Raw genomic sequence first — 26,866 nt, forward strand, 5'->3', positions numbered from 1 at the left:
ATCCGAGGGTGGAGGAGGTCGGGCGCTCAGGTCTCCAGTCGGAGAAGAGAGGCCGGTGGAGCGGCTTTAGGTGTCCCTGTGAGCAGAGTCGTAGGGCAAGTGCCAAGACCGCAGAGACCTGGCGCTGGACGCTGGGTCAGGGGCACAGGGAGGGGAGGAGGACGCCGAGCCCTGGCTCGGACGTGAGAGTCGTGGGCGCACAGGTATCCAAATCCGAGCACAGCTCGGGCGCCTCTGCCGCTGCGGCCGCCTTCCTGCTGCGGGCGCTACGGGAGGTGGAGGCGGAGGCGGAGGTGGAGGCGGAGGCGGAGGCGGAGGCGGAGGCGGAGGCGGAGGCGGAGGTCGGGCGGCCCTGCTCTGGCGGAGGAGTGCGAGGGACAGGCAGGCGCGCAGGGGCCAGCCCGAGGAGAGATCCTGATGACACGCTTGGCGGTAATGGCAATGGCAGGCGTTGTAGATCCGTGTGAATCACCTCATTTAACCCACACAAGGGGGCAGCCCAGGTGGCTCAGAGGTTTAGCGCTGCCTTCAGCCCGGGGTGTGATCCTGGAGAGAGTCCCACGTCGGGATCCCTGCACGGAGCCTGCTGCTCCCCCTGCCTGTGTCTCTGCCTCTCTCTCTCTCTCTCTCTCTCTCTCTCTCTCTCTCTCGAATAAATAAATAAATAAAATGTTAAAAAAAAAAGATTTAAAAAAGATTAATCAGTATTAATCTTTCCCCCAAGCCAAACATACTTTTACTTCCTCCCTCCTCCTATTTCCCCCCACTGGAACCTCCCAACTTCCCAAGTTTTGTCAAAATCTTCTGAAACTGGACTCTCCTGTGGTTGAATAGCAGACAGAGGAGGAGGAGGTGGATGTGAAGCAGGAGCAAGGCCTCAGGATGGCCACGGGCTTGAAGGCTGGGCACCATAGGTGGGCTGGACAAGGGGCTGGTGTGTGAGCTCATGAAGTCATTGCTTCTGCAGACCCTCTCTGAGTCCCACTCTGTGAGGAGGTGGGGGAAGAGGAAGGCAAAATCCAGAGAGGCAGTGGCCACACAGAAATGACCTTCAGCGCAAGTTCCAGGCTCTGCAGCAGCTGATAATTGAGCAAGGAAGTGTTCTGACTAGAACTGACTTTTTGTGTGTCTATTAAAATACACATAAAACTTACTGTCTTAACCATTTTTGAGTGTAGAGTTCAGTAATATTAAATCCATTTACACTGCTGGGCAGTTGTCACCACCATCCTTCCCCATTATTCTTTTCATCTTCAAATCTGAATGCCTGTCTATTAAACAATAGTTCCCACTAGCCCCTCCCTCCAGCTGAGAGGATGAGCTGGAGAAAAGGGAGCTCGTGCGTATAATATCAATTAGGACATTACTGTAACTACCCAGGCAAGAGGCCATGAGGATCCCCATGAGAAACAAGAAACAGAAAACAAATTTAATAATTAAACAAAAGCACCTCCCTGTACATGAGACAGGCAAGATACCAGCCCTGCAGAGGAGTCATTTCCTGTCAGGGTGACTTGCCTGGCTGAAGTCATCCCCTGGCAAATGTAAAGCACCTTAACTTACTGTCAGTGCTCCAAACAGCCCTTTTCTGCACCCATTTCTCATATTACTGAAGGTCCCCAGATGCTCAACATCTATCTCTTGGGGCACCTGGATGGCTCAGTCCATTAAGTATCTGCTTTAGGTTCAGGTCGTGATCCCAGAGTCCTGGGATTGAGCCCCACATCGGGCTCCAGCTCCATGGGAAGCCTGCTTCTCCCTGCTTCTGCCCCCTCTCTCTTTCTCTCTTATGAATAAATAAATTAAATCTTTAAAGAGAAAAAATCTATCTCTTAGCTCATTCATGCCATTCCCCTTTTGTTCCTTCTCCATCCAGAGAAAATATGATCCTGTTACTCCCCTGCTTTAAATTCTAAATTCCCATGGTTTTTCAGATACTGATAAGGCTGCCATAACAAAGTACCATAATCTGAGTGACTTAACAGAAATGTGTTGTCTTACCATTCTGGAGCTAGAAGTCTGAACTCAAGTTGTCAGCAGGATTCGCTCCTTCTGAGGCCTGTGAGGGAAAATCTGTTCCATGGCTCTCTCCTAGCTTCTGGTAGCCTTGGGTATTCATTGGTTTGTAGATGACCTTATCCTTGTGTATTTACTTTTCTTCCATCTGTGTGTACTTGTGTCCAAGTCCCCCTTCACCTTTCTAAAGATTTTATTTTTAAGTAATCTCCACACCCAATGTGTGGCTCCAACTCACAACCCAAAGATCAAGAATCATGAACTGAACCAGCCAGGTGCTCTTCCTCCTTGGTATAGGAGCACCTATAAATGAGGTCCTGATGACCTCATTTTAACTCGATTGCCTCTGTAAAGATCCTCTTTCCAAATAAGATCATATTCTTAGGTACTGGCAGTTAGGACTTACACATATATTTTTTGGGAGACATAGCTCAATCCATAACAGGGTTGAATATGGTCTCACCCCAAATGAGTATAGCTCAAACAGGCCCTACCAGGTAGAAATATCCCTGAGCACTTCATTCTATCCCAGTCTGATGACTTCAAAATCTCTGCAGTGAATTGGCTCCCAATCCTAGCCTCGGTTTACCTGAATGTTGCCTAATTCACACCCTCTAACCCTTCCCCCAACCTACATGAGCTTTCACATGTGCCTTCACTTCATTCTTCCACACAACCTGTCCAGAGTATGTTCCCCTCCCTTAGTCTCGGTGATGTTAAAATCTTCATGGTTAATGGCACGCATATCTGATAAAAGTAGGAAACAATAAATATGTCATGTTAAGTTAGCGAACTCAATGTAAGTCTATCTAAAAACTGGCCAACACATCAGGGAAATACAAATCAAAACCACAATGAGATACCACCTCACACCTGTGAGAATGGGGAAAATTAACAAGACAGGAAACAACAAATGTTGGAGAGGATGTGGAGAAAAGGGAACCCTCTTACACTGTTGGTGGGAATGTGAACTGGTGCAGCCACTCTGGAAAACGGTGTGGAGGTTCCTCAAAGAGTTAAAAATAGACCAGCCCTACGACCCAGCAACTGCTGGGGATTTACCCCAAAGATACAGATGCAGTGAAATGCCGGGACACCTGCACCCCAATGTTTATAGCAGCAATGTCTAAAATAGCCAAACTGTGGAAGGAGCCCCGGTGTCCATCGAAAGATGAATGGATAAAGAAGCTGTGGTCTATGTATGCAATGGAATATTACTCAGCCAGTAGAAATGACAAATACCCACCATTTGCTTCAACATGGATGGACCTGGAGGGTATTATGCTGAGTGAAATAAGTCAATCAGAAAATGACAAACATTATATGATCTCATTCATTTGGGGAATATAAAAATTAGTGAAAGGGAATAAAGGGAAAGGAGAGAAAATGAGTGAAAATATCAGTGAGGGTAACAAAACATGAGAGATACCTAACTCTGGGAAATGAACAAGGGGTACTGGAAGGGGAAGTGGGTGGGTGGTTGGGGTGACTGGGTGATGGGCGCTGAGGGGGGCACTTGGTGGAATGAGCACTGGGTGTTATGCTATATGTTGGCAAATTGAACTTCAATAAAAAAAATTTTTTTTAAATAAAAAGTGGCCAACAGAGGAGGTAGCATTTTTTAAAAAGATTTTATTTAGTTATTTGAGAGAGAGAGAGCATGCATGTGCATGAGAGGAGGGGAGAGGCAGAGGGAGAATCAGACTCGCTCCTGAGCAGGGAGCCCAAACCCAAGACCCCAGAATCATGACTTGAACAGAGAAGGCAGATACTTAACCAACTGAGCCACCCAGGCATCTCAGAAAGTAACATTTTTAATTGACTCTCGTATGGACACCCAACACCTTGCCTTTCTTCAAATACTACTCTTACCTGAAAGAAACTAGGACCCCTTAGAATGCAAGGCTTGGATGATAACAGATTCCATATCTTAGGGAAGAGAAGAATCAGGACAGAACTTGAATGTTCTATTATTACCAGAAAGCGAGGATGCTTCAAGAATAGCAAGGAAAGGGGATCCCTGGGTGGCGCAGCGGTTTAGCGCCTGCCTTTGGCCCAGGGCGCGATCCTGGAGACCCAGGATCGAATCCCACATCAGGCTCCCGGTGCATGGAGCCTGCTTCTCCCTCTGCCTGTGTCTCTGCCTCTCTCTCTCTCTCTCTGTGTGTGACTATCATAAATTAAAAAGAAAGAAAGAAAAAAAAAAGAATAGCAAGGAAAGTGTTAAAAAGGACAAAGGAAAGTGAAGGGATGGAACTCTTCAATAAATGGTGTTGGGGAAACTGGACAGCAACATGAGAAAGAATGAAATCGGGCTACTTTCTCACACCTTGCATGAAAATAAACAAAAAATGGAACATAACACTCCTTGAAGAAAACATAGGCAATAACCCAAAGAAAATGAAACCTCTGACTTGAAAAAATACATGTACCCCTACATTTACTGCAGCATTCTTTACAGTAGCTAAGATATGGAAGCAGCCTAAGGGTCCATCAGTAGATGAATGGATAAAGAAGATGTGGTAAACACACACACACACACACACACACACACACACACACACACTATGGAATGTTACTCAGCCATAAAAAACAATGAAGTCTTGTATTTGTAATAACAATGATGGATCTAGAAGGTATAATGCTAAGTGGAATAAGTCAGAGACAGACAAATACTATATGATTTCACTCATATGTGGAATTTAAAGAAAAAAACAAATGAGTAAAGGAGGGGAAAAAAAAGACAAACCAAGAGACAGACTCTTAACTATAGAGAACAGCTAATGGTTACTGGAGGGGAAGTGGGTAGGGGAATGGGGGAAACAGGTGAAGGAGATTAAATGTACCCTTGTCATGATGGGCACTGAGTAATGTATAGAATTGTCGAATCACTATATTTTACACCTGAAACTAATATAACACTGGTATTCTGTTAATTAAAATTTTCAAAAGAGGTTAAATAAAAAAAATTAAAAGGACAAAGGAGTCAACTTAAAGGAGCTCTCATTGTTCACCTGAAGACAGTTGAACCTGAGAAGAAAGGATGAGAAGAAAAATGATAATTGGGGTTCATTGAATTAAATTAAGGCTGTTGAATGCTGTGAGATTTTACAATACTCAAAGATAAAAGTTAATATAAAGTGCACAAAAGATGGCTTGTAATAGAAAAGAATATTCTGAAAATTGATTTTAATAAAAAGGGAATTGTTCATTTTGTCTCTTGTATCAATTATGTGTCTGTTTATGAAGCAGAGAGATGTGCACTTTCATCTAGGTAAGCAGAAAAGAATTCTCAGAAAGCCAAGAAGCCCCACTGTAAATATGAGCTTGGCAGAAATGAGAATGTCTGACAAGGGGTGGGGTCAGACGCAACAATGAAAGAGAAGGTGGTTTCAATAGGAAAATAAATCAACCAAAACATCACTGAAAAAGAGAGCTAATAAAGTCAAGCCAGTTAGATCCTTATCTTCTAGAAGATTCTAGATCGCCCTGCTAATTATAACAAAATATAAATAAAGAATGCATCAGATTTAATAATGCTAACAGATCTAGTCAGTATATCATAATGAGAGGAAATGCATTATGCAACATTGCATAATGTCAAGAGAGATTTGTTAAGCATGTTATATTAAGGAGAGAAAATGGATTGCAAAATTCTAAAATCCATGCATTTTGAAAGTTTTACTCATCACTGAGATACAATTTCACATCCATAGTCCCGGCTATATAAATAGAGTAATAATAAGTGCTGACAAGAACATGGAAAACTTGGAAACTTCATACACAGCTGGGGGGAATGCGAAACGGTGCCATGGGTTTGCAGGACACTCAGGCAATTCCTCTGAAGGGGGAGGAATGTGAGCAGAAAGAGTAGCAGCTCATACTGGTTACCAACAGCCCAGATTTGAATTGTAAGCTGTACAACCAGCCTCACTTCCAGCCCAAGTCCAGGTAGTCAAAATGCAGATCCTAAGATTATTGAAACCTCAGGGTGATAGGAAAATAAAACATACTGATGTCCTAGAAAGGTAAACCAAGAATGGAAGAGTAAAGAGAAGAATGAAGAAGTACATTTAAATCCATAGAACTAGCTTTCTGATTTTTAGTGGAAATGAAGTGATCAGTTTTATAATCGTTAAAATTTGTGCACTTGTTTGCTTTATTAGGGATTTAAGATATTTAAGAGCATCTTATATATCAGACATATGATTTTCATTAAATATATAAATTAGTCTAGGGATGCCTAGGTGGCTCCCAGGCATCCCCTTAAATAAATTTTTAAGATGTATTTTTATGGGTGGCTCAACGGTTTAGTGCCGCCTTCAGCCCAGGGTGTGATCCTGGAGACACGGGATCGAGTCCTGAGTCGGGCTCCCTGCATCGAGCCTGCTTCTCCCTCTGCCTGTGTCTCTGCCCCACCCCCTCTCTTTCATGAATAAATAAATAAATAAAATCTTTTTAAAAAAGATGTATTTTTATCTCATAAATAAATAAATAGTCTAAATGTGAACCAATATTAAATGTCTGCATAAATTTGGTTTATTAAACCATAAGTTTTTACACCGTAGTTGTGTAAACAGCACGTAAGCAGGAGAGTGTGTTTGATGCTTAAATATGAATTGTTTAATAAATTCATAAGGGTAACAAACTTTAAACAGAAGTGCCTTTTTTTAAAAAGATTTATTTATTTATTCATGAGACAGAGAGAGAGGCAGAGACACAGACAGAGGGAGAAGCAGGCTCCATGCAGGGAGCCTGATGTGGGACTCAATCCCAGGACTCCAGGATCAGGCCCTGACCTGAAGGCAGACGCTCAACCGCTGAGCCACCCAGGCATCCCTAAATAGGAGTGCCTCAAGTCCTTTAGACAAAGGCAGTCCCAGGAGTGGAGACCCTGTAGTTGGAAGCTGGGAGACAGGCAGGTAAGGGTGCACTAACAAACAAGGTTGGTTTTCTTCCTAAACTCATCACGAACAGTTAGCTCTTCTGAATTCAGCATTACAGTGTCCCAGTGAACAGGGAACCCCAAAGCAATGGGTATAAGGAGAGGTGGGTTTGGGTGGGCAAAGTCCAGTGCATGGGATGGGCAGTCAGACCCAGCCAGAGGTGAGCACTGATGGGTGGTCCTGGGAAGCCAGGAGCAGTTTGAGCACAGGAGTGGAGAGGGAGGGGTAGCGGGAAAATGCTACAGGACACAGCTTCCCCTCTGTCAGTCATGAGTGCCGTGCTGAGGCCAAGAAGGACGAAATGGCCTGGAAACTCTTTCACAATTTGTTTCTCCCACATTTCCACAAGTGACGCTTGCCTAGGTGGGCACCGCCTGGGATCAAAACTTATTTCACATCAGCACAGTCTGCTCCTTTAGAATGAACAACTCCCAGAGCAGAGCGCCAGCTTACTAGCAGCTTGGGATAAACCATATCCACCCCCTTGATCTCTGTCTATGCGGGCCTGGAACCACCCTAGAGCAGCCATTGCTCCTGAGAGCGTGAAGGTGGCTGTTCCTACATAGCCACAGCCACACCTCTGAGACCTCCCTGCATCCCACTACCCCTTCACTGAACTGTACCTCCTCCACCACCAGGATGCTCTGAACACGGAAGCCTGGTGTGTGACCGAAATTCCTGGCAGCTCGTGTGCTCACTCTCCCGTGTGACAGTATGGGTTAGTAAAGATGTCCCCAGGGTGTGCTCACCAGCTTTCCGCAGCAAAAGGGAAACGCTGACCTAGAAAGAGATAGGGCAAAGATAATAGGGGACGTCTTTCCAACCGAATAAGAGAAACACAAGAGGTAAGCGTTTGATCTAGAGAGAGAAAGAAAACCAAAATCTAACTGCCGGTCTTCAGGTGACATGAAAAGATGGGTGGATGTGGATTTGTTGGAGAAAGGACTAAGGTGGCCAGGTGGCTCTGGGGGCTAGAGAATCTCTCACCTGCCCTGTGCACTCTGCCCACCTGGGTTTGCAGTTTCTAAAGGGTACCGTGACCATGCTCCACTGCGTATCGGCTATGTGACGTTGGGCAAATTACCTACCCTTGCCGAGCCTAAGGTTCTTTGCCTGGAAGGTGGAAATAATAAAACCTTATCTCTTTATTTACTACTTTATCCAAGCACATCCTACAATTGTTGGAACAGAAATAACCCTGCAACACATTTCGTCTGTGGTAAATACACAATAAAGAGGCTATTCCTATTACCGCCCAACAGTATGTGTGTAAGTCAAGAACATCTGCCTGAACACCGTTTGTGAAATACTTAAATAAAAAGCCAACTCTCCTTTCTGGATCTTGGAATAATTCTTGAGTGTAATTCCCATTGGGAAGCACCACGCCAGCCCCAGCCATCAACTGTGAAGTCAGCTGCGGCCACGTCTCCAGACCAGCCTCCTGCTGGGGCCCAGAGCCGTCCTTCTGTGCGGTCTGGCCAGGACTGCCTCGGAGGGACTGTGGACCGCACTGTAATCAGTGCTTTGCAGTGCTTGGGTTTCTCAGTCTCTCCTGCACTTTGTCATGATCTTAATTCTACCAGTCAAACAACCCTGTGAGACAGATAGCATATCTGCTTTTCGTGCTCTTTAGAGATGCAAAACTAAGGTCCACAGAGTTAAGTGGCGAGCTCCCATGACAGAGGCCATGTGGACACACAGAGGGGAACCTCGACCTCCTGGCCTCTTAACGGGTGCACTTCATGCCACAGCACCTTCCTTCCTAGGAGCAGGGAAATGACGCCTGCTACTCCAGCCACCACATCTACCAATCTACCAATGAATGACTACAAGACGCAGAAAACTCATTACACTGGCAGCAACTGCTCCTAAAAACCTTGGGACCTTCATCATGTCACCAATTACTGACTTTTCCCTGTTTAGTTGTTCTGTTCTTGTTAAGCAACAGCTGGCCATAAGGCTAAGACCACTCAAGTGGGGCTGGCCGCAGGTACCCTGGGTGAACCTCACTCCCTTGGCTCAGTGTTACTCTGTGAAAACCCTGGCTCTCTTCCCTCTCTGGGCCTCAGGATCTCCACCTGTGCAGTGGGCCGAGCAGTGCCTACCTGATGGAATTGTGGGGATTGGCTGGAGGGGTATGTGTGAGAGCACCCTATCCAGAGTCTGACACATAGTAGGTACTCAATAAAAGTTAGGTGGGTTTTTGTTTATTACATATTGTACTTGAACACTCCCTGCACGGATAATGAGAAAAATTCGGTTAGAGTCACTGACTCTGTCACTTGTTAGCTACGGAACCTTATGTAAATTGCTTAAGCTGGCAGCCCGGGTGGCTCAGCAGTTTAGGGCCGCCTTCAGCCCAGGGCGTGATCCTGGAGTCCTGGGATCAAGTCTCATGTTGGGCTCTGCCTCTGTGTGTGTGTGTGTGTGTGTGTGTGTGTGTGTCTCATGAATGAATAAATAAAATATTTTTTAAAAATTGCTTAAACCCTCCGGGCCTCAGTTTCTTCATCTTATAATACCTTCCTCACAGATAGTAATGAGGGTCAAATATGGAGTATTCAGAGCATTTTATGAGCTGAGAAGGGCTATGTGAGGTTTGTAAGGAAATGTCAGAGAGGCTCTGGGAAAGCCAGATAGGAGTACAGATTAGACTCGGTACGCAGCCCTGTGGCTCAGGAAAAGATAGAAGAGAGAACAGGGAGTCAGAGAGAGGGTTCCTTGATCCAGCCTTGGTCCAGACTTGCTGCTAGGGGTGAAGCAGTGAACAAAATAGACACATGGTGTTTACACTCTAGAGAGTATGGGGAGCAGAAGAGGAGGGTACTGACTTGGAAGTCAGAAGTGCAACCAGAAAAGGGGACAGAGAGAACTGAGACCCCAGGCCTGAAAGAATGAACTTGGATTTGTGGGAGAGACAGGTGCTGAAAACAGAACCATGTGCCCCAGGACAGGGAGAAACCAAGAGTCCAAGGTAGGAAAGAATTGAGGGAGCGAGGTTGAGGTGATGTGGAAGGAGTGTGGTTGGTGATGGGAAGCTGTCCTAAGAAGGAATTCCTGACATAGGGAGGAGTGTAGTAGTAGACACTGGGATGGGAAAACTTTCTCTGAGAACACCCACCTCTCAGGCAGGCAGCTCCCCATCCCTCCAATTCTGATATTTATTCTTCTCCTACTTCCTCCTCACAACCTGACCAATTCCTATGACTTGGGGCAATCCCCAAGCTATCTGAGGGTACACGCACCTGGATCACTCTGGTGAATTACATGCATGGCATAGGGAAAGACACTGGCGTAGCCGCTGGAGTGTGCCCTTCTGGAAAGCCCTTCACCTCCAGATGGCTCCTGCTAACTTCCATCTGCACTTCTTACAATGACCATCCCCACTTCACTCCAACTCCTGTACGGGATGCTGAGCTCCAGGGAAACCAAAGAGTAGCAGAGAGACAACTACGTGACCAAAAGAGGAGACTGTGCCATCACTTGGGAATAAAAGCAGCAAACGCAGCTGCAGGTAGGATCGTTGACTCCAACGGGTTCGCCCCCCTTTCCTTCTCCCTTTTACTTCATTCCTTTATTGGAGTCTACTATTCATTCAGCAAATGTTCAAAGTCTTGGTTCTCTAGGGCACAATGTGCCAAGTGATGCGTGTAAGGGAGGAGATCAATGCATCCTCTGTTTCTAAGAGGCTTACATTTCTGAGGAAGAAAAAATAAGCAGAGGCAAATGACTTTCTCTGACTCTGTTTCTCTGCGAATCAAAGGCTATTCATTTCCCACTTGGCCCTGGTACTAACTTCTTGGACCTCATCCTTCTCCTCAGCCACAGGTACCATCTCAGTTGGTCCTGCTGCCCCTCCTCCCCTCTTCAGATTTCAGGACAATTCTAGAGCCAGCTCTCCCACCTGGCTAGGGTGAGAGCATGGAGCTCCACCCTCAAACACCTGGGCTTTGATCTTCTCCAAAGGATAGACGACAGCAAGAGAGCATCTAGAGACCCTGGAGAGACAGGAGGGTGGCTAGAAAATGGGGATGGACAAAATGCACTTCACTTTGCACCCAGAAACAAAGACACTGCGAAGGAGCAAATTTAATAATTGCTTGTGTTTTATTGGATATCAGCATGAGGGGAGCAGGGGAGGCAGTAAAAAGTAGAGAGGATGCTAGAAAACACACTCATTGAATCTTCATTTAGCTCACACTCCATTCTTTTGATTTCCAACTTAGGGTGTTCCCCTCTGTCATTCTCCTAACCCCACTGTGACCCAGGGTTTGGAGGACTGAGGAAGCCAGCTGGGATGTTCCAAACAGAGCCAGTAGGATGAAGAACTCTGGGAGGAAATTAATTAATACCTGGGCGTAGATGAATATTTCCCCAGCTGCCTCCTGGATACCGGTTAACATTCCCCCAGCTAGTACCTGGATACCGGTTAATATCCCCCCAGCTAGTACTTGGGTATCGATTATTGATACCCCAGATTCCCACAGAGTGTGGCATGAGCCTGGTGCCCCATCCAGTTCCAGGACCTCCACTTCCCCAGGACACTCCTGGATTCAGGGTTCCCCAGGGGTGCCCAGGCATAGGTGGCTGTCGAATCCTGTTAGTAAGAGAAGGTAGGTTTCGGGCAAGGACTTCTCTGTGGGCTCCCAGCACATTAGAATGGAGTGGCTGTCTAAACTTAGACTCCTGGTAGAGTGAAGCCTCAGGTATGGGGCCTGCGGAATGTGCAGAGGGTCCTGCGGGCAAGAAACTGCTGCCCAGAGTGGGGGCAATGGCACCAGAAAGGAAAGACTGTTTTTCACGCAGCACTTCACCTATGTGGTCCTCAATGGCAGCAGCCATCATCTGCCAAGGATCCTCAGGGGGCCAGGAATCCATGGAGGGCAGTCTCTCAGTTGGGGGCCACCTCTGAACTCCAGAACCTCCTGCAGGTAGGAAGCCATCTGATGGAGAAACGTTGAGCTTCAAAGGAACCCTTGTTAAATCATTTGGCCCAGGGTCTGGTTTGGACTGAGGAAGTTCAGAGTTGGAGTGGCTGGTCAAGTAAGGTTGTTCAAGCAGAGGCAAGTTGGCTCCCAAGTGTTGGATTACTTTCTCCTCCACTGCACCAATGCTTCGGCCAAAGAAGCCTGAGGGAAAAGAAAGAGGAGGCCACAGAAGGACTGGATATTTGGTTCCAATGCCCACCTTGGATTCTCTTTGCTCCAAATTCCTTCATTTTCCCCAAGGACCCAAGGGACCCTCTTGCCTTTACCTCTTCCCTCAATTCCAGTTCCCCTGGAGCCTTCCAGTTTCCACCTGTGCAAAGGGTTGGGTACAACCTCCATACCTGGGAGATGAAGACAGATCAGAAGAAGCAGGCCCAGAGGAACTCCGCTCCCTGCCATGCAGCCCTGCATCTTGCTCAACTCTAACATCTCTCTCTCTCTGCCCCAAGACAGCCAACCCTTTATCCTCTTGGTGGGGTGAGGGACAGCAGAAACAAGCTGAGCCAGTGGTTGTGCAGATAATAAGGCTGTACATTCCACTCTCATTCCTAATTCAGTCTGTGGCAACAGGTGCCACTTGAATGTCCTAGGGAAGCTGGGTGTGTCCACCCCGGTTTCTTTCCTAAAGTTCCCCACCCCTTCCTGACCCAGGTGTCCTGGTTCACTGCTGGTCACTGATTGCCAGCCCTGCCCTGCCCACTCTGGCTTCCTACACCAGGCACAGGAGTATCTTCAATCTTGGGGTCCTGATCTCATCATTGCCTTTTCAGCAATAGAAACATTCAATTCTCTTTACTTTCTCTTTGGGATCCAGATCATTCTCTTCCAGCACTCTTTTCTCATACATCGCCATAGCTCCTTTACCTTAACCACAACCTGTAGGAGCTCAGGAGTACAGAAGTGCCCCACATTGGAGAGGCTGCTCCTGGATAAGATCTTGTATGTAAGGAATAGGCCTGGTTCCCATCCTTAAGAGACGATGGTGTATTAATTTCCTACCACTGCTATAACAACCACAACCTTAGTAGCTTACAACAATACAAGTTTGTTACCTTACAATTTTGAAGATCAGAAGTGGGCTCCCAGCACATTGTTCTCACTGGGTCAAAATCAAGGAGTCACCAGGACTGTGTTTCTTTCTAGAGGCTCTAGAGGAGAACCCATTTCCTTGCATTTTCTACCTTTTCTTTTTAAATTTTATTTCAATTGTATTTGCCAACATACAGTATAACACCCAGTGCTCATCTCATCATGTGCCCTCCTTAATGCCTGTCACTCAGGCATTTCCTAGCTTTTAGAAACCACCTGCATTCCTTGGCTCATGGTCCCCTTCCTCCATGTTCAAAGCCAGAAACAGAAGATCTTCTTACATTGCATGACTCTGACCTTTTCTTCTTCTTCTTCCCTCTTCCACACTTAAAGATCCTTACGATTACACATTGACCCATCCAAATAATTCAGGATAATCTCTCTACTTTAAGGTCAGCTAATAACCTTAATTCCATCTGCAACCTTAATTTCCCTTCACTGCGTAACCTAACATATTAGCAGGTTCCAGGGATGATGTGGATATCTTTGGTGGTGCTAGGGAGGACACCATTCAGCCTACCACAGACGGTCAAATGGGTCCACAGAATATAAGAAATACTGAGAGGGAGTAGACGTTCCCAACTAATAATAGAGGAAGATATTTAAATGCTATTGTCAGGGACTCCTGGGTGGCTCAGTGGTTGAGCATCTACCTTCAGCTCAGGGTGTGATCCCAGGGTCCTGGGATCAAGTCCCACATCAGGCTTCTCTGCCTGTGTCTCTGCCTCTCTTTCTCTGTGCGTGTCTCTCATGAATAAATTAATAAAATCTTTAAAAATAATAATAAATAACAAACTCTGTTGTCAAATGGCCCTGAATTGATAATTGTTGAATCTGTGTGTGGGAGCATAGAGATTCATTAATTCTTTTGTCTACTCTTAAATATGTTTGAAATTTTTACAATAAAAAGTGTACAAATGCCTTCATTTTCCCTGTTGCTTCCAGGAGGCACCCAGACTAGGCTTCCTGGTTACATGAAGTCTAAAATAAGCTGTTAGATTTTCCTTTTCCATCCTCATCCCCAGCTCCAGATTGCTAGCTACTGGATGAGTGGGAAGCTTTTTTCCAGAACTGGGCAGGGGAGGGCATTGTCCTTTTTCAGTGACATCCACCAGATTTGCAAAAATTTTTGACCTTGACCATACCAGAGACTAAAGACTGCTGACTAAAGGAATTCCCACATCAGAGTCTGTATCCTTCCTGTAAAGCCTATAATTGGCTGAAATCCAGGGCCAGATGCCTGGCCAAGTGTGACTCACCAGTGGTAACAAAAACAGGACTATTCTGCAGCCTTTCTCTGTCTTCAATCAACCCTGCAGGTTGGCTCAGCTGCCAGGTCATTTTTGATCAACAATAGATCAAAATTTGGGACCAGTTAATACCATCCAATAGGAGGGAATAGATTAGATCCTAGGGTAGGGATAAATTCCTTTGTAGTCAAACAGAGGTTCTGAGAGGTAGCCTTGCTTTGGGGTGAGGCCCTTCCTAAAGGGACAAGCATAGCTCACTCTCCTGTCCTTGGGTGATGAGAACTTCCTTGGCCTCACCGTCTCACTACCACTGCCTCAATCTGCAGGACACAGTTTGCCTGGCCCTTACCACCCTCTGCTTTCTCTCTCTTCTCCTATGGAGGCCACTCTCCTTCTCCACTATAGTGCTCTACCTCTTACCTCCCATAAGTCTCTCTCTAGAACTGCAGAAGTAGCAGCAAAAGTGTGGAGGTGGAGAGGACACCTGGCTCTGTTCTGCCATAGGCTGTGGCATTTTTATGTAGGCTAGTGAGTCACCATGCTTGGCTACACTCCCTATCATGCTACCATCCTCTCTGTCTTTTATTCTCTCCACCCGTAGCTCCCAGAACAACGCCCACCTGGGCTCCCACCCAGTCACCAGGAATCTGATCTGGTTGTTGTATTCCAGCCTTCCCAAGGTTTTCCAAGTGTCCCGGAAAACCAGGAAATCAATGCTCAGATTCCTAGAGAGGATGGCTTCTAGTAAGTGAGGCAAACTAATGGTAGAGAAGTAGGAACCTGCATGGGGCGGGAAAGGGAATAATTAGGGCCCTATATAGGGAGAGGGAAAGACCTCAGGTGAATGGGGAATAGAGACAGAATGGATTTCCTGAGCAGTGAGAGAGAAAAGAAATGGGAGGAAGGATCTTGGAGACCAGCCTCTGCTTTCAGTTAAACAAATATTTATTGTTTTCCCTTTGTGGGTGTAGCTATAAAGTATAAGAGAAATACTGTTCTAACTTACGAGTGAAAATGAGGGACATGGGGATCTCTAGAGATATAAGAGAGCACCGTGCAGGTCCTAAGGGGAGACCCAGGACTCCGTGCAGGTCCTAAGGGGAGACCCAGGACTCCAAGTCCTAAGGGGAGACCCAGGACTCCAAAAGTCTCCATCTAGTTCACACAGTTTATTGAACCATCTGTCCAGGGTCCAGAGAGAGTGGGCGTCTACTCCAGTGTCTGAGGCTCCCCTGGTGTCTCCCTCACACAGGGAAGCATCTGAGCCATTGAAGGAAGTGGCAGCCAGGAAGGGGTTCTGAGACAGAGACCTTGAGAGGCAAGAAGGAATGTTAGGAACCCACAGAGACTGTAGTGAGCTCTATAGGGCAGGGTGGGAGTGGAATCAGGAGTGTGAGAACCCCATGGCATTGGTTAACCAGATAGATGGCAAAGAGATGTCAGTGAAAAGTGGTCATTGCTTTCAGGCAACAGTTTGGACTATGCTTTATTTGGCAAATAAAGAAAGGGGGAGGACGACTTGTCCAGGAACCAGAGTTACTATGGGACATTTCAGGGGTTTCCCAGTCAAGAATCTGAATGGGAAGGGTTAGCTACTGGATTGTACCATCTCAAAGACATGACAGAGGAAACTTTAGAGAATGGTTATCTGGCAGGGAGGGCACTGTAGTACCAGGGGAATCTAAGCAGTAGGAGAGAATGAGAAAAGGGATTTGGAGTCTACAATTTTGGGAAGTAAAGAAAAAAGAGGTGTTACGGGGCGTCTGCCATATTAGAGCAATGAAGGAAATAGAGCAGCTCTCTTGGGAAGGAGGAGGGAAACTGAGCTAACCCCATGCCGGCCTCTGGACTCCCAACTGAGATGTGTTTGCGTGTGTGCCCACACATGCATATATGCAAAAGCTAACTTATGGACTGGTAAGTGACTCTCCCTGGGGTAGGAAAACTTCAGGGTCGGCTAGCTGGGGCCCCAGAGGCTTCACTTGGGCCAGAATGTCCCGGATACTGCGGCAGGGGAGCTTTCCAGAGCCGCAAGACTTGGCACCAGCTGAAGGATCAGGTTGAGGAGAACCATCCGGACCCCCACTCAATGTTGAGGAGACAGAAATGCAAGGGTGACCAGAAGAACTGGACTTGCTGCCGCAGGGCTGAAGGATGATTTTGCCACTGGATTGGGAGCTGGAGCTGCCGCCAAAGGTGCCAGTGCCTGGTGGGGAACAGGGCCCCTGTGAAACACCACCACAGGGATGGAAAGATGAACTACTGGAAACACTAGAACTACTGTGGACTCCAGAACCAGAGAGGGAGCAGGGCCCCTTAGAGCCACCTCCACAGGGCTGGACCCCACCAGAGCCCACTGGCTGGAACACAATGGCTGAGGAAGCTCCTGACTGGTAGATGCTGGAACTAGAAGAGCTATGGCTGGGGATGATGGGATTGCTGGAGAAGTATTTGCCCTCAGAGATGGGGGGCCCAGCTGCAAAGGAAGGGGCGCCTGGAGAGCCTTTGACAGGGTTATCTTTGGTGAAGTAGCCCACAGGGTAGATTTTGCCCCTACTGTAGGTCATGCCTGGCACCAGGTAACTGTCAGAGGAGCCACCCACCACCTCATAGCTGCCATAGGATTTGTCTACAGAGGTTATGGGGGGGCAGGGCTTGCCCGGAAGGCCACCAGTGCTGCAGGGGGCACCTTGAACCCCTCCAGGGCCACCAGAGCCATGCTGCTCCACCACCACCACCACAGGCCTTTGACCTCCTGACACGGAGTGGGAGCTGGAAATGTAGGAGCCAGAATGGGAGACAATAGGCCCCCCACTGCAGGGAGAGTCAGGGACATCTGAAGTACAGGGGCGTAAGTTGACCCTTTGGCCACCGCTGCTGGATATCCAAGAGCTTGGGGAAGCGGATAAGCTGGAGCCTCCTCCAGACTGGGAAGAGCTGATCAGTAAACGGGAAGAATCATCACTGATTGGTAGGGCTGAGCCAGCCCCTGGCTGGGCGCTGCTGCTTCCCGACTGGGAGGAGCTGGATCCGGAGGAGTAGCTGATCTGGGAATACCCGGTTCCTGGCTTAAATAATGAAGATCCCAAAGAACCACCCTGGGCGACACTGGATCCGCTGGAGCCACCACTGGAGCCACCGGAACCACTAAGGCCACCGCTGGAGCCACTGGAACTGGAACTGCTGGAACCGCTGGAGCCACTGTGGCCACTGAAGCTACTGGAACCACTCTTCCCAGTTAGGCAGGGGTCACTGGGGGAGGTGATACGCGTGTCCTTGCAGGGGTCTGAGAGGGTCGCGATGCTCTTAGCCAAGGCCCCTGGGGAGGAAGTAGTGGTTAGTAAAGGCAGAATGGCTTGGCCTCCTCCCTCAGCTTCCAAGCCCGCTCTGTCACTCTGTCTTCTGCTTGGGATCTCTCCTGGGAGGGACCTGGGAAGAGCGTGGGGTGGCGAGAAGTGCTGCTGTCTGTTAAGGAAAATGAGTCAGCAGAGGAAGGGCTGTTTCGGTGGAGGCAGGGACAGGGAAAATGAGACTCCAAAGGAGGGGCTGTCAAAGGAAGAGAAGAGGGGACCAAGTGGCAGGGGCTCATAGGTCCAAGGGTCCAGAATAGAGGCAGGGCATGGGGGAGACTGCTGCTCCTCAAGAGGGCGCCTAAATCCCGAGGGGAAGAGTCCCAGGTAAGACTGAGGGACCCAGGAAGGGGGAGACAAGACAAAACAATAAGTGGGGAAAGGAAAGGAATACGGAAAGAAATAAGCGGGGAAGGAAAGGAAAGGTAGCAATGGAGATGTGAGGAAAGAGGCATCCAGGGGCTGGGGGACTGAGGTTAGGGTTCGGGTGCTGGAGGACTGAGATTCCATCACCAGCCGCCTTGAGAGAGTCTGGGCTTGGGCAAAGGGTGGGAGCTCTGATCCCATCTCAGTGCTGCCAGTGCCAGGAAAGCTGGGCGGGGGCCGGGATGTGGGGGCACCGCCGGTGCTTCAGAACCTGCCAGTTCAGCGCGACAGGACACCGCACCCAAGCCAGCCCTGGGTCCTGGCCCAGCCCAGGCACCCTAGGAGGAAACCTCCAAGGCTCACAACCAGCATCCGCTTCCCTCTCTCCGCACCCAGCCATCACACATGCCACCTGCCCCCGGGGCTCCCACCCTTAGGTCCTGGCAGGGGTGAGACCACTTCTTTCTGTTACCAACCCTGTGCCTCTCCTCCCAGGCTCACCTCACCCTATCCTTCCTCTGCTCCCCATCTCAACTCCTGCAGGTCCTGAGCAAGTTCTAAACCTCTCCGAACTTTAGTTTATACATTCGGAGAGGCCGAATCTGTCCCCCCACAAGCAGTGCCTGTGATGTCCCCATCCTCTCCCCAAAGAGAAGTCCTGTGTCCCCCTCCATACCAAAGCCAGCTCTGTCCACAGCCCCCCTCACTCGGCAGCGCTGCTCACGGAGAATGCCTCCTCTCCTCCTCCGCTCCGGCCACGGCCCCCGACCGGGCAGGCTCACCGCTCACCTGCTGGTCCACGGCACAACCCCAGATTGGATTCCGGCTTTGCCACTTTCTAAGTTGTGATCTTGAGCCAGTTTCTTTTCTTTTCTTTTCTTTTTTAAGATTTTATTTATTTAGTCACAAGAGACACACAGAGAGAGGCAGAGACACAGGCAGAGGGAGAAGCAGGCTCCGTGCAGGGAGCCGGATGTGGGACGTGATCCCTGGACCCCAGGATCACGCCCTGAGCTGAAGGCAGACGCTCAACCACTGAACCACCCAGGCATCCCTTGAGCCAGTTTCTTAACCTGCCCTAGCCTCAGTGTCCTCACTGGTACAGTGGGAATAACGAATCTCATACAGTGCTGATGATCAAAAGTGCTAACGTGAAGTGCTAGGATAGTGTCTGACACATGAAAAGTACTCAGTAAGTGGTAGCAGTTACTACTATTAAAATCCGGTCTTCATCTTCTAGTGCTCTGATAATTGACAAGAGCAATAACAACAGTAACCAATAGTTATAGAACTCTCTAGGATTCCCAAAGCACTTGTCACATACATTATTTAATTTGAGACTCAGGAAGACTAGAGGTAGTCTGGTTGTAGAGTTTCAGGAAGTTGAATACCTTGCCTGGAGTGACAAGGCAGGGAGGAGCAGCCCTCAGACTCAGGCATCAGATGCCAGAGCCCATGCTCTATGCCCTTGCTGGGTCGTCTTGGGGTTTCTCCCTGGATGGTGATTCCTCCCAGCTCCCAGCACCCAGAGCACTGGAACCCTCCAGCCTCCTGTGACCTGGTGTCTGCATCCTGCCTCCGCCACAGCTCCCCGTTCTCTGACTCCCACGGGTCCCAGCCTCCTACCTGGCAGGAGGAGACCAGCCAGCAGCAGTGCCATCATTCCTCGCCCTCCCACATGCCCCTCCTGGGGTGCCTGCGAGGAGCCCATCTTGGACTGTGCAGCCTTCTAACAGCAGCTCGTGGACACCCAGGGCCTTTATGCCAGGGCTGGACATTCTCCGGGCAGGAGTCACCAAGGGGAGGGGTGGGGAGGTGAAGGGGCAGGTGCCCGGGGCACCTTGGTGTGGCTGGGAGGAGCTCAAGTAATCAGCTGGGGCATCTGCCTACTCAGCGGCAGAGGTGGCTCGGTGCGGGGTATCCGCGGCCACGGGGCCTCCAACAATCCTGCCTTCCAGCCCGCTGACGGGCCTGCCCATGGCTCGTCATTGCTTCACCTGGAACCAGGCACTCTGCCCACTCAAGCGGCCACTCTCCCCACAGACCCAGTCACCTGGCTCCTGTCCCACTCCCCATCCTCCTCCCATGCACAGACGTGGACATTCAACTTTCCCAGGTACCCGCTCTGGCCCCCCACCACTACCCCATGGCTAACCCCACCTGGCTTCCCGTCCATGGCCCCTGGATCTGCCCCTTTCCTTGGGATCTGTCCCTCAGCCTCCACTTTCCTCCTGCAGCTCAGAGAATCTGCCCTGCACCCCCAGAACCCCCTGTGGTCACTGTCCGGGTCGCATGCCTGCCACATGCCTAGTATGTGTCCAGCAATGAATGAGTCCTCTCCCTCCTACCCACTAGGAATCTGCACTCCGAATACCAGCTCCCTGACCTCTCCCTTCCGGGGGCGCTCCTGGGATAGGGTGAGGGGTGCTGGGTGCCAGGGCCACAGCCTGGGGAGAGGCCTGGGCTGGGAGCCCCTGTCATAGCTGGGTCTGAGGTTACTCACAGGCCACTCATGGCCTCTCCCGCACAGCTGGTGACCCTGACTCCGTGGCGTGAGCCAGAAGCTAATGAGGCTAATTGGGAAGGTGGTGGCCCTGCAGACCATTAGCTGGCTCCCTGGCCTGGATGAGGGGACAGGAAGCAGCCAGCCCTGGTCTGAGGGTGGTGAAGGAGGGTCAGGCAGAAGGCAGACTTCAGGGTCCCCTAGGATGAAAGGCAGGACTGGCCGACCAGAGTCCTGAGTTCAGCTGGGAGGGAGGCCGGTCCTCCTCCATCATGTTCCCCTCCTCCTGCTTTGGTCCTGGCCCCACCCCAGCCAATTAATTGCTCACTGGTATTGCCCAGAGTATCAGTATCGGAGGGAGAGGCCTGGGACCAGGTCAAGCTGCCTCTCCTCCTCCTCCCTGCACCCCTCACCCAGACTCTCACCTCCATACCTCCCCACAAAGACTGCCTATGCCCCAGCCCTGATTGCCTTCTCTCTCTCTCTCTCTCTCTCTCTCTCTCTCTCTCTCCTGTCCTGCCTTTCCCTCCAGCCCAGTGCTGCCCCTAGGACTTTCTTTGATGATAGGAATGTTCTGTTCTGTATCTGTGCTGCCAAATACTACTAAGCATTTGAAATGGGGCTAATATGGCCAGCCTAAGGAACTGAATTTTTTTATTGTACTTAATATTAATTTATTTTTTAAATATTTTATTTATTTATTCATGAAAGACACAGAGAGAGGCAGAGACACAAGCATAGAGGGAAGCAGGCTCCCTGCAGGGAGCCTGATGTGGGACTCGATGGGAACCGTGGAATCATGCCCCTGACAGAAGGCAGGCACTTAACCCTGAGCCACTCAGGCGTCCCCTTAATTTTAATTTAAATGTGAACAGACATGTGCAGCTAGTGGCTACCATGTGCAGCTAGTCTAGCCCTTGATTTTACCAGCATTCAAAATGGGATTGGGAAGGAAGAGGGGCCAGGAGCTAGGGAGACAGGAGGTAACAGGACAGACTCCCCGAAGAGGGTTGAGGCAGTGGGAGAAAAACAAAACCACTGGCTTAGGACCAGGATGACCTGGGTAGGAGTCTCAGTTAACTTCTGCCTCCGGCAAGTCTCCCAACCTTTCTGAACGTCAGTGTCCTCCTCTGTAAAATGGAGATACTTTGAGTCAAGCCTACCTGACAGGGGGTTTGCGAGGATCAAATGGGAAATGAGGGATCCCTGGGTGGCGCAGCGGTTTGGCGCCTGCCTTTGGCCCAGGGCGTGATCCTGGAGACCCGGGATCGAATCCCACATCGGGCTCCCGGTGCATGGAGCCTGCTTCTCCCTCTGCCTATGTCTCTGCCTCTCTCTCTCTCTCTCTCTGTGACTAACATAAATAAATTAAAAAAAAAAAAAAGAAAGAAAGAAAACAAATGGGAAATGATCAGAAAGATTCGGTGAGGCTGAAGATGCAGCCCTCCGGGCACAGGAGTTTAGCAGATGAAGCCCCACAGCGCCCCACCTGTGTCCTCCCCTGGGGACAGCGAGCAGGATGGCCCACTCCCCAGCCCCAGGCTTTCCCTTCAGAGGCTCCAGCCCAGCTGACCTGGAGGGGACCCAGAGTCTCCCCCCACCCCCGCCCCGCCCGCCCCACCCCTATGGAGCAGCGAGCAGCGTCACCCAGGGGTGCTACTGAACATGGTGTCAGTTCCTCCAGAGCCCATCCCGGCCACCTCTGTTCCCTCCCTGGACTCCCAGCCGCTGGCTGTCTCAGGGAAGAGGGGGGCGGGGTGGGCTGGGAGCAGAGAGGGGAGTGCCTGAAAGAAGAGGCACAGGGAGCCTTGTGGGTGGGCAGAAGGGGAGGAACGTCGGCAAGGCCTGTGGGATAGTCTTTCCCAGCGCAAACAGAGGTGGCAACGTCTGTCCTGTTTTCTCTCTCTTCATTCCTCCCAGATGCCGTCAGACCTTGGCCAGGACAGCCAGGGCTGGGGGAGGCAGAGTGTCTCGGCCTCTCTCGACAGCTGCAGCCGCTCGCGCAGCCTGGTGTTCAGCCTCCGTCCTTCTCCCACCTGCTGTGCTCCTATCCTCCTGTCCTCTCTGTCACCTTTCTCCCTGATCCCACCAGCGCGTCTCCCCATGTGTGGGCCCTCCCAGCAACTCTCCTCTCTGCTGTTTTACTATGTCCCTTGGACTCATCATGAACACTTCTTTCAGCTCAGGCAGTAAAAATCTGAAGCTAATGGGGCTGAGGAGGGCAGGAAGGGCCATTGGCTCGGCACCTGCCAGGCCAGGGCTGTCCCGTGGGACATTCACCAATGCCTACAGAGGTGAAGGAGGTCTGCTGTGCTCCCCAGCAAGTGCCCCGTCCAACACCTGGACTGAGGGAGAGAACATGGTGGCCCGAGGCAACCCCACACACACCAGAGAATATCAAACATTTTTTAAGACTTATTTATTAAAAAAAAAAAAAAAAGACTTTATTTATTTATTAGAGAGAGAGAGAGAGAGCACAAGCAGGGGGGAGGTGCAAAGGGAGAGGGAGAAGCAGGCTCCCCACTGAGCAGGGAGCCCAACGTGGAGCTCCATCCTAGGACCCTGAGATCATGACCTGAGCCACAGGCAGAAGCTTAACCGGCTGAGCCACCCAGGTGCCCCTAGAAAATCAGACCTAAGGCACATGCCTTCCAAGGGCAAGGGATTGGGAGTTGGTGACACGTTTATGAAGAAGGCAGGTTGTGTCCACTCAATTGAGGCTGCCTGGGGCTGCTCGGGGCTGCTGCTGCTGCGTCCAGCATTGGGCACTGGTTCAGTACGCTCAGCCTACACGGTGCTTTAGACTTTGCAACAAGGAGGGCGATGAATTGTCCTTGACCGTGAGGAGCTGAGGTCCAGCTGGGGATAAACACACAGCCCAGAGAGAAGGCTAGCATGGAGAAAAGAGAAGCACTTGGTTCCGAGGTGGTGTCAGGACATTCCCTGGGCCTTGGGGAGTGCTGAAGGCAGGGAGTCAGCAGCTCAGACTCCAGGCCCTGGCTGTGCTGAAGGGGTGTTTGGAACAAGTGGCTGGCTTGGAAAGTATAAATGGGAGCAGCAGAGTGGAGGCACAGAGGGGCTACTTGGGCCAGCATCACAGGGGATGCGTAACAGCAGGTAAGGGAGGAATATGGTCAGTGTAGGAGGATGCAGGGATTGGAGGGTTCTGAACAGGGGGAACAGTATAGTCAGAGGGGAGGTTTGGGGTAGAGAACCACCATCTCCTGAGGGCCAACGGTGGGCCAGATACTGTCCCGGCTACTCCAACTGCTCTGGTGCTTAGACCTCACAACAGCTCGGCAGGGTAAGAGTTTTTCTGCCCCAATTCACAGACAAGGAAACTTGAGTTTAAATTGGTTGCTCAGACCAGCGGGTAACTAGCACGAGAGTTTGGAAAGGACACACACTCAAGCCTGTTGGACTCTAGAGGCCGTGTAGGTCCCATCTTTCAGCTGACACCAGGCCATGAATCAATGGCAGTGGTCCACAGACAGATTTCAGAGGTTCCTTAGACCCAGTAAGGGTGTGTGCAAAATTCCTTGTGTGTCATCAAAGTCTCAAAGCTGAGAGGTCCCAAGCAAGAAAGTCAACAGCACATCCTGTCCCTCCCACTCAATCTTGTCTCCTTTGTGTTTTATCCACGGCCCTCAAAGTCAGGACAGAAGTTTTGGAACAAGTGTCCCATGCAGGGGTGTTTGGTAGACCTAGGACTTCCGCTTGAGAGAAGGAACGGGGAATGAAAACACAGGGGAGAAGAAGCCCAAGAGAGGGGCTTGTTTTGTGGGGGCAGAGGGCAAGAGGCTGCTCTGCACCCCAGGGCCTGAGCCTCTCTGCTCTGCTCCAGCCAAAGGCACTTCCGTCTCCTGCCCTCTCTTCCTCCCTCGCACTTTCTCTGCTGGGGTGGGCTCCTCTGTCCAGCTGTCACCCAGGGCAGGCTCACACCCCTGGCCCGCTCCCAGAAGGTCTCCCTGGGCCATTGCCCCTGAGTCACCCACACTCTCCACCTGGTCCTCTTGTGGCTGAGGACACGGGTCCAGGAAGCAGAGGACGAATCTGCACGTGGGAGTTCCTGCCCGAACCATGCCCACCTCAGCCCCGCTGTGCCCACGTGACTGGCTAAGTGTCACTCCAGTGTGGTCTCTCTCCTCCACCTGCCTCTGTGCTTTCTTCCCTGTGGTAGATGATGCAGCCCAGGACCCATGTTCCACATGGCCGGCCCCCTCTGAGCAGACAGATCCCAGGGCAGCTTATGTGTGCAGCCCGGCACGGCCATCAGCCCCGGATCTCGGATCTCCGAATGCCAGGCCCGCGCCCCCAGCAGGCGCTCGGTGGTTCTTCCCCCGCTGCCCCACTTCCCCTGGATCCCCCCTCTCGGCCTTCAGCGCCCTCCCAGCCGCTCGGCGCCCGGTGGGATGTGGCAACGGCTGAGGCCTTGCCCCCAGGAGCACCCTGTCTGTCCAGGCACATGAACTGGGCTCCCATGTGAAGCTTCTCAGCTCCACTGTGTTGGGGGCCCATCCGTCCCACCCTCATTCCTCACGGGTGACTGTCTCCCCGAGCCACTCGTCGCCCCCCTGGACGTTCTCTCTCCTCTGGGGGATGCAGCACACCTCCATTTAAAGAGCAGAGCTCACATGGCACCCCGAGGGAGTCCTGGGAACTCCCCTGCACCCAGCCTTACTCTGGAGCCGAGGGTGGAGCAGGACGGGGCCGTGTTCCCTAACAATCCCTTAGGTGAGTTATTGGGAATCCCACCCAGGATAACACGCCACCCTTAGCTAAGAATCACTGGGGAGCAGTCTGCACCTCATCAAAACGTTCAGCTGTGTGCTCTATGCTCAGCTCCACCTGGTCCTCCTCCATCAGCTCCAGCCCACCCGTGCCTCCTCTGGGACTGACCTCCTGGAGTTTGGCCTGGTCAGCCTCCACTTCTCCTCTTCCCATGCCCCACCTTCACCCTCTCCGAAGCCTGCCGGCACCCTCCCAGGGACCCAGGGCACTGCAGCTGGAGTGAGGACTGGAGCCCGAGGCAGGGGCATCTTTGGGCAGTGAGTCTCCGTGAGGAAGAACTCTGCCCCCAGCCTCCCTGCTCCCCCTCCTGTCTCCACCCCGCCTCCTGTAAGCAGCAGCAGGGAGTCAGCTGAGTGCGGGTCATGCTCCCAGCCTGAGACCCGCTGGGTTTAAGTCACATCTGATTTGGCCACCACCTCTCTTGCCTTGTGAGGAGGTGACTACAGAGGCTGTGATTAGCTGTCCGAGCAACAACAATATTTGTCCTCTTCTCTGTTCTGTGGAATGAGCGCCAGGGAAACCAGCACTCATTGCTCATTATGTTTACCTTTAAAACAGTCGTTCTTTCCACTGTAGCTATTAATGCTTCTTTATTGTTATTGGTCACCCAGGACTAGTGCCTCCCAGCTCCCTGGCAGTCCAGAGGATGGAGCCAGGGAGGGTGAAAGGGAAGGCCAGGGTACAGTCTGAATGAGCTTTTGGGAGCAGCAGGAAGGCGGAAGGCGTTGCCCCAAGAGGGACTCCCAGGCCAGGTGTGGTTCTCGGGCTGCTGGGGGCGGATCGTGTGGGCCCGTCTTCTGGACTTCTGCCTGGCTGGGAGCATCACTCTCACAGGGAGCTTCTCCTGTCCCCCGAAGTGTCCATCCCTGGCACCTGATGCATCACCCTTCCACACAGGTGGCCAGAAAAGCCCGAATCATGTTGGAGAGGCTGGCATCCCTAGTCCAGCTCTGTTCTCCTGGACCCCAGGACTAGAACCAGAGAGTAGCACTGAGTCCTCAACAGTGTGTAACAGATCCTCACAGTCATCCACATGTGCGGGGTTGATTCGGATCCTCTCAGTGACCCCAGGAGACAGAAATTATCACTTGTCCTTTGGAGCTGCAGAGGGAGCTGCAGACACAAGTCCAGGGAGGTAAGGTGATGCTCACCCTAGTGGCCTGGGCTTCCCATGCACTCAGGATGCCCTAAGCTGCTTTCTCCTCTTCTTCTTGGGTATTCCCATAGCCTGACTTCCTCCTTCACTTCATTCACTTCTTGTCACCTGCCATTTCCTCAAGAGGCCCCCCTCTATCTTTTCTATTTAAAATCGCACCCCACCGCTAAATATGACCCATCATGCTCCATTTCCTTCCTTTTCCTGAATTTTCTTCAGAGCGCTTATCCCAGCCTGACATCCCATTACTTCTGTCCTGTGTCCATCTGTGGGATGTTCCCTTCCCCCACCACAAGATGAGCCCCGTGAGGGGAGGGCCCTCCTCTCTTTGACTCACCACTGCATCCACAGCCCTAGAGCACCGCCTGGCTCATGGGAGGGACATAATCAGAGAACGAAGAAATAATGAAT

The 26,866-nt window shown here is 50.6% G+C and overlaps 2 protein-coding genes across 3 annotated transcripts; both read right to left on the reverse strand.

The window, feature by feature from the left end:
* Positions 1-11,050: 11,050 nt before the first annotated feature.
* Positions 11,051-15,595, reverse strand: C12H6orf15 (chromosome 12 C6orf15 homolog). Of its 2 annotated transcripts, none has more exons than XM_025418032.3 (2): positions 12,292-15,595; positions 11,051-12,091 (listed from the first exon to the last, which is right to left on the reverse strand). In XM_025418032.3, exons 1-2 carry the CDS (start codon positions 12,494-12,496, stop codon positions 11,304-11,306), a joined length of 993 nt encoding a protein of 330 aa, XP_025273817.3. In that variant the 5' UTR covers positions 12,497-15,595; the 3' UTR covers positions 11,051-11,303. The 2 variants fall into 2 exon arrangements, with proteins under 2 accessions (XP_025273817.3, XP_035553709.2); XM_035697816.2 differs by having other exon boundaries at positions 12,217-15,595.
* A 154-nt stretch (positions 15,596-15,749) lies between these two features.
* CDSN (corneodesmosin) lies at positions 15,750-19,783 on the reverse strand. The gene is made up of 2 exons (XM_025418131.3): positions 19,632-19,783; positions 15,750-17,608 (listed from the first exon to the last, which is right to left on the reverse strand). The coding sequence occupies exons 1-2, from the start codon at positions 19,714-19,716 to the stop codon at positions 16,197-16,199; spliced, it is 1,497 nt and encodes a 498-aa protein (XP_025273916.1). The 5' UTR covers positions 19,717-19,783; the 3' UTR covers positions 15,750-16,196.
* Positions 19,784-26,866: the final 7,083 nt, after the last annotated feature.

The sequence above is a fragment of the Canis lupus genome, chromosome 12 (genome assembly GCF_003254725.2).
Source record: "Canis lupus dingo isolate Sandy chromosome 12, ASM325472v2, whole genome shotgun sequence".
In the NCBI taxonomy this organism is placed as follows: Eukaryota; Metazoa; Chordata; class Mammalia; order Carnivora; family Canidae; genus Canis; species Canis lupus.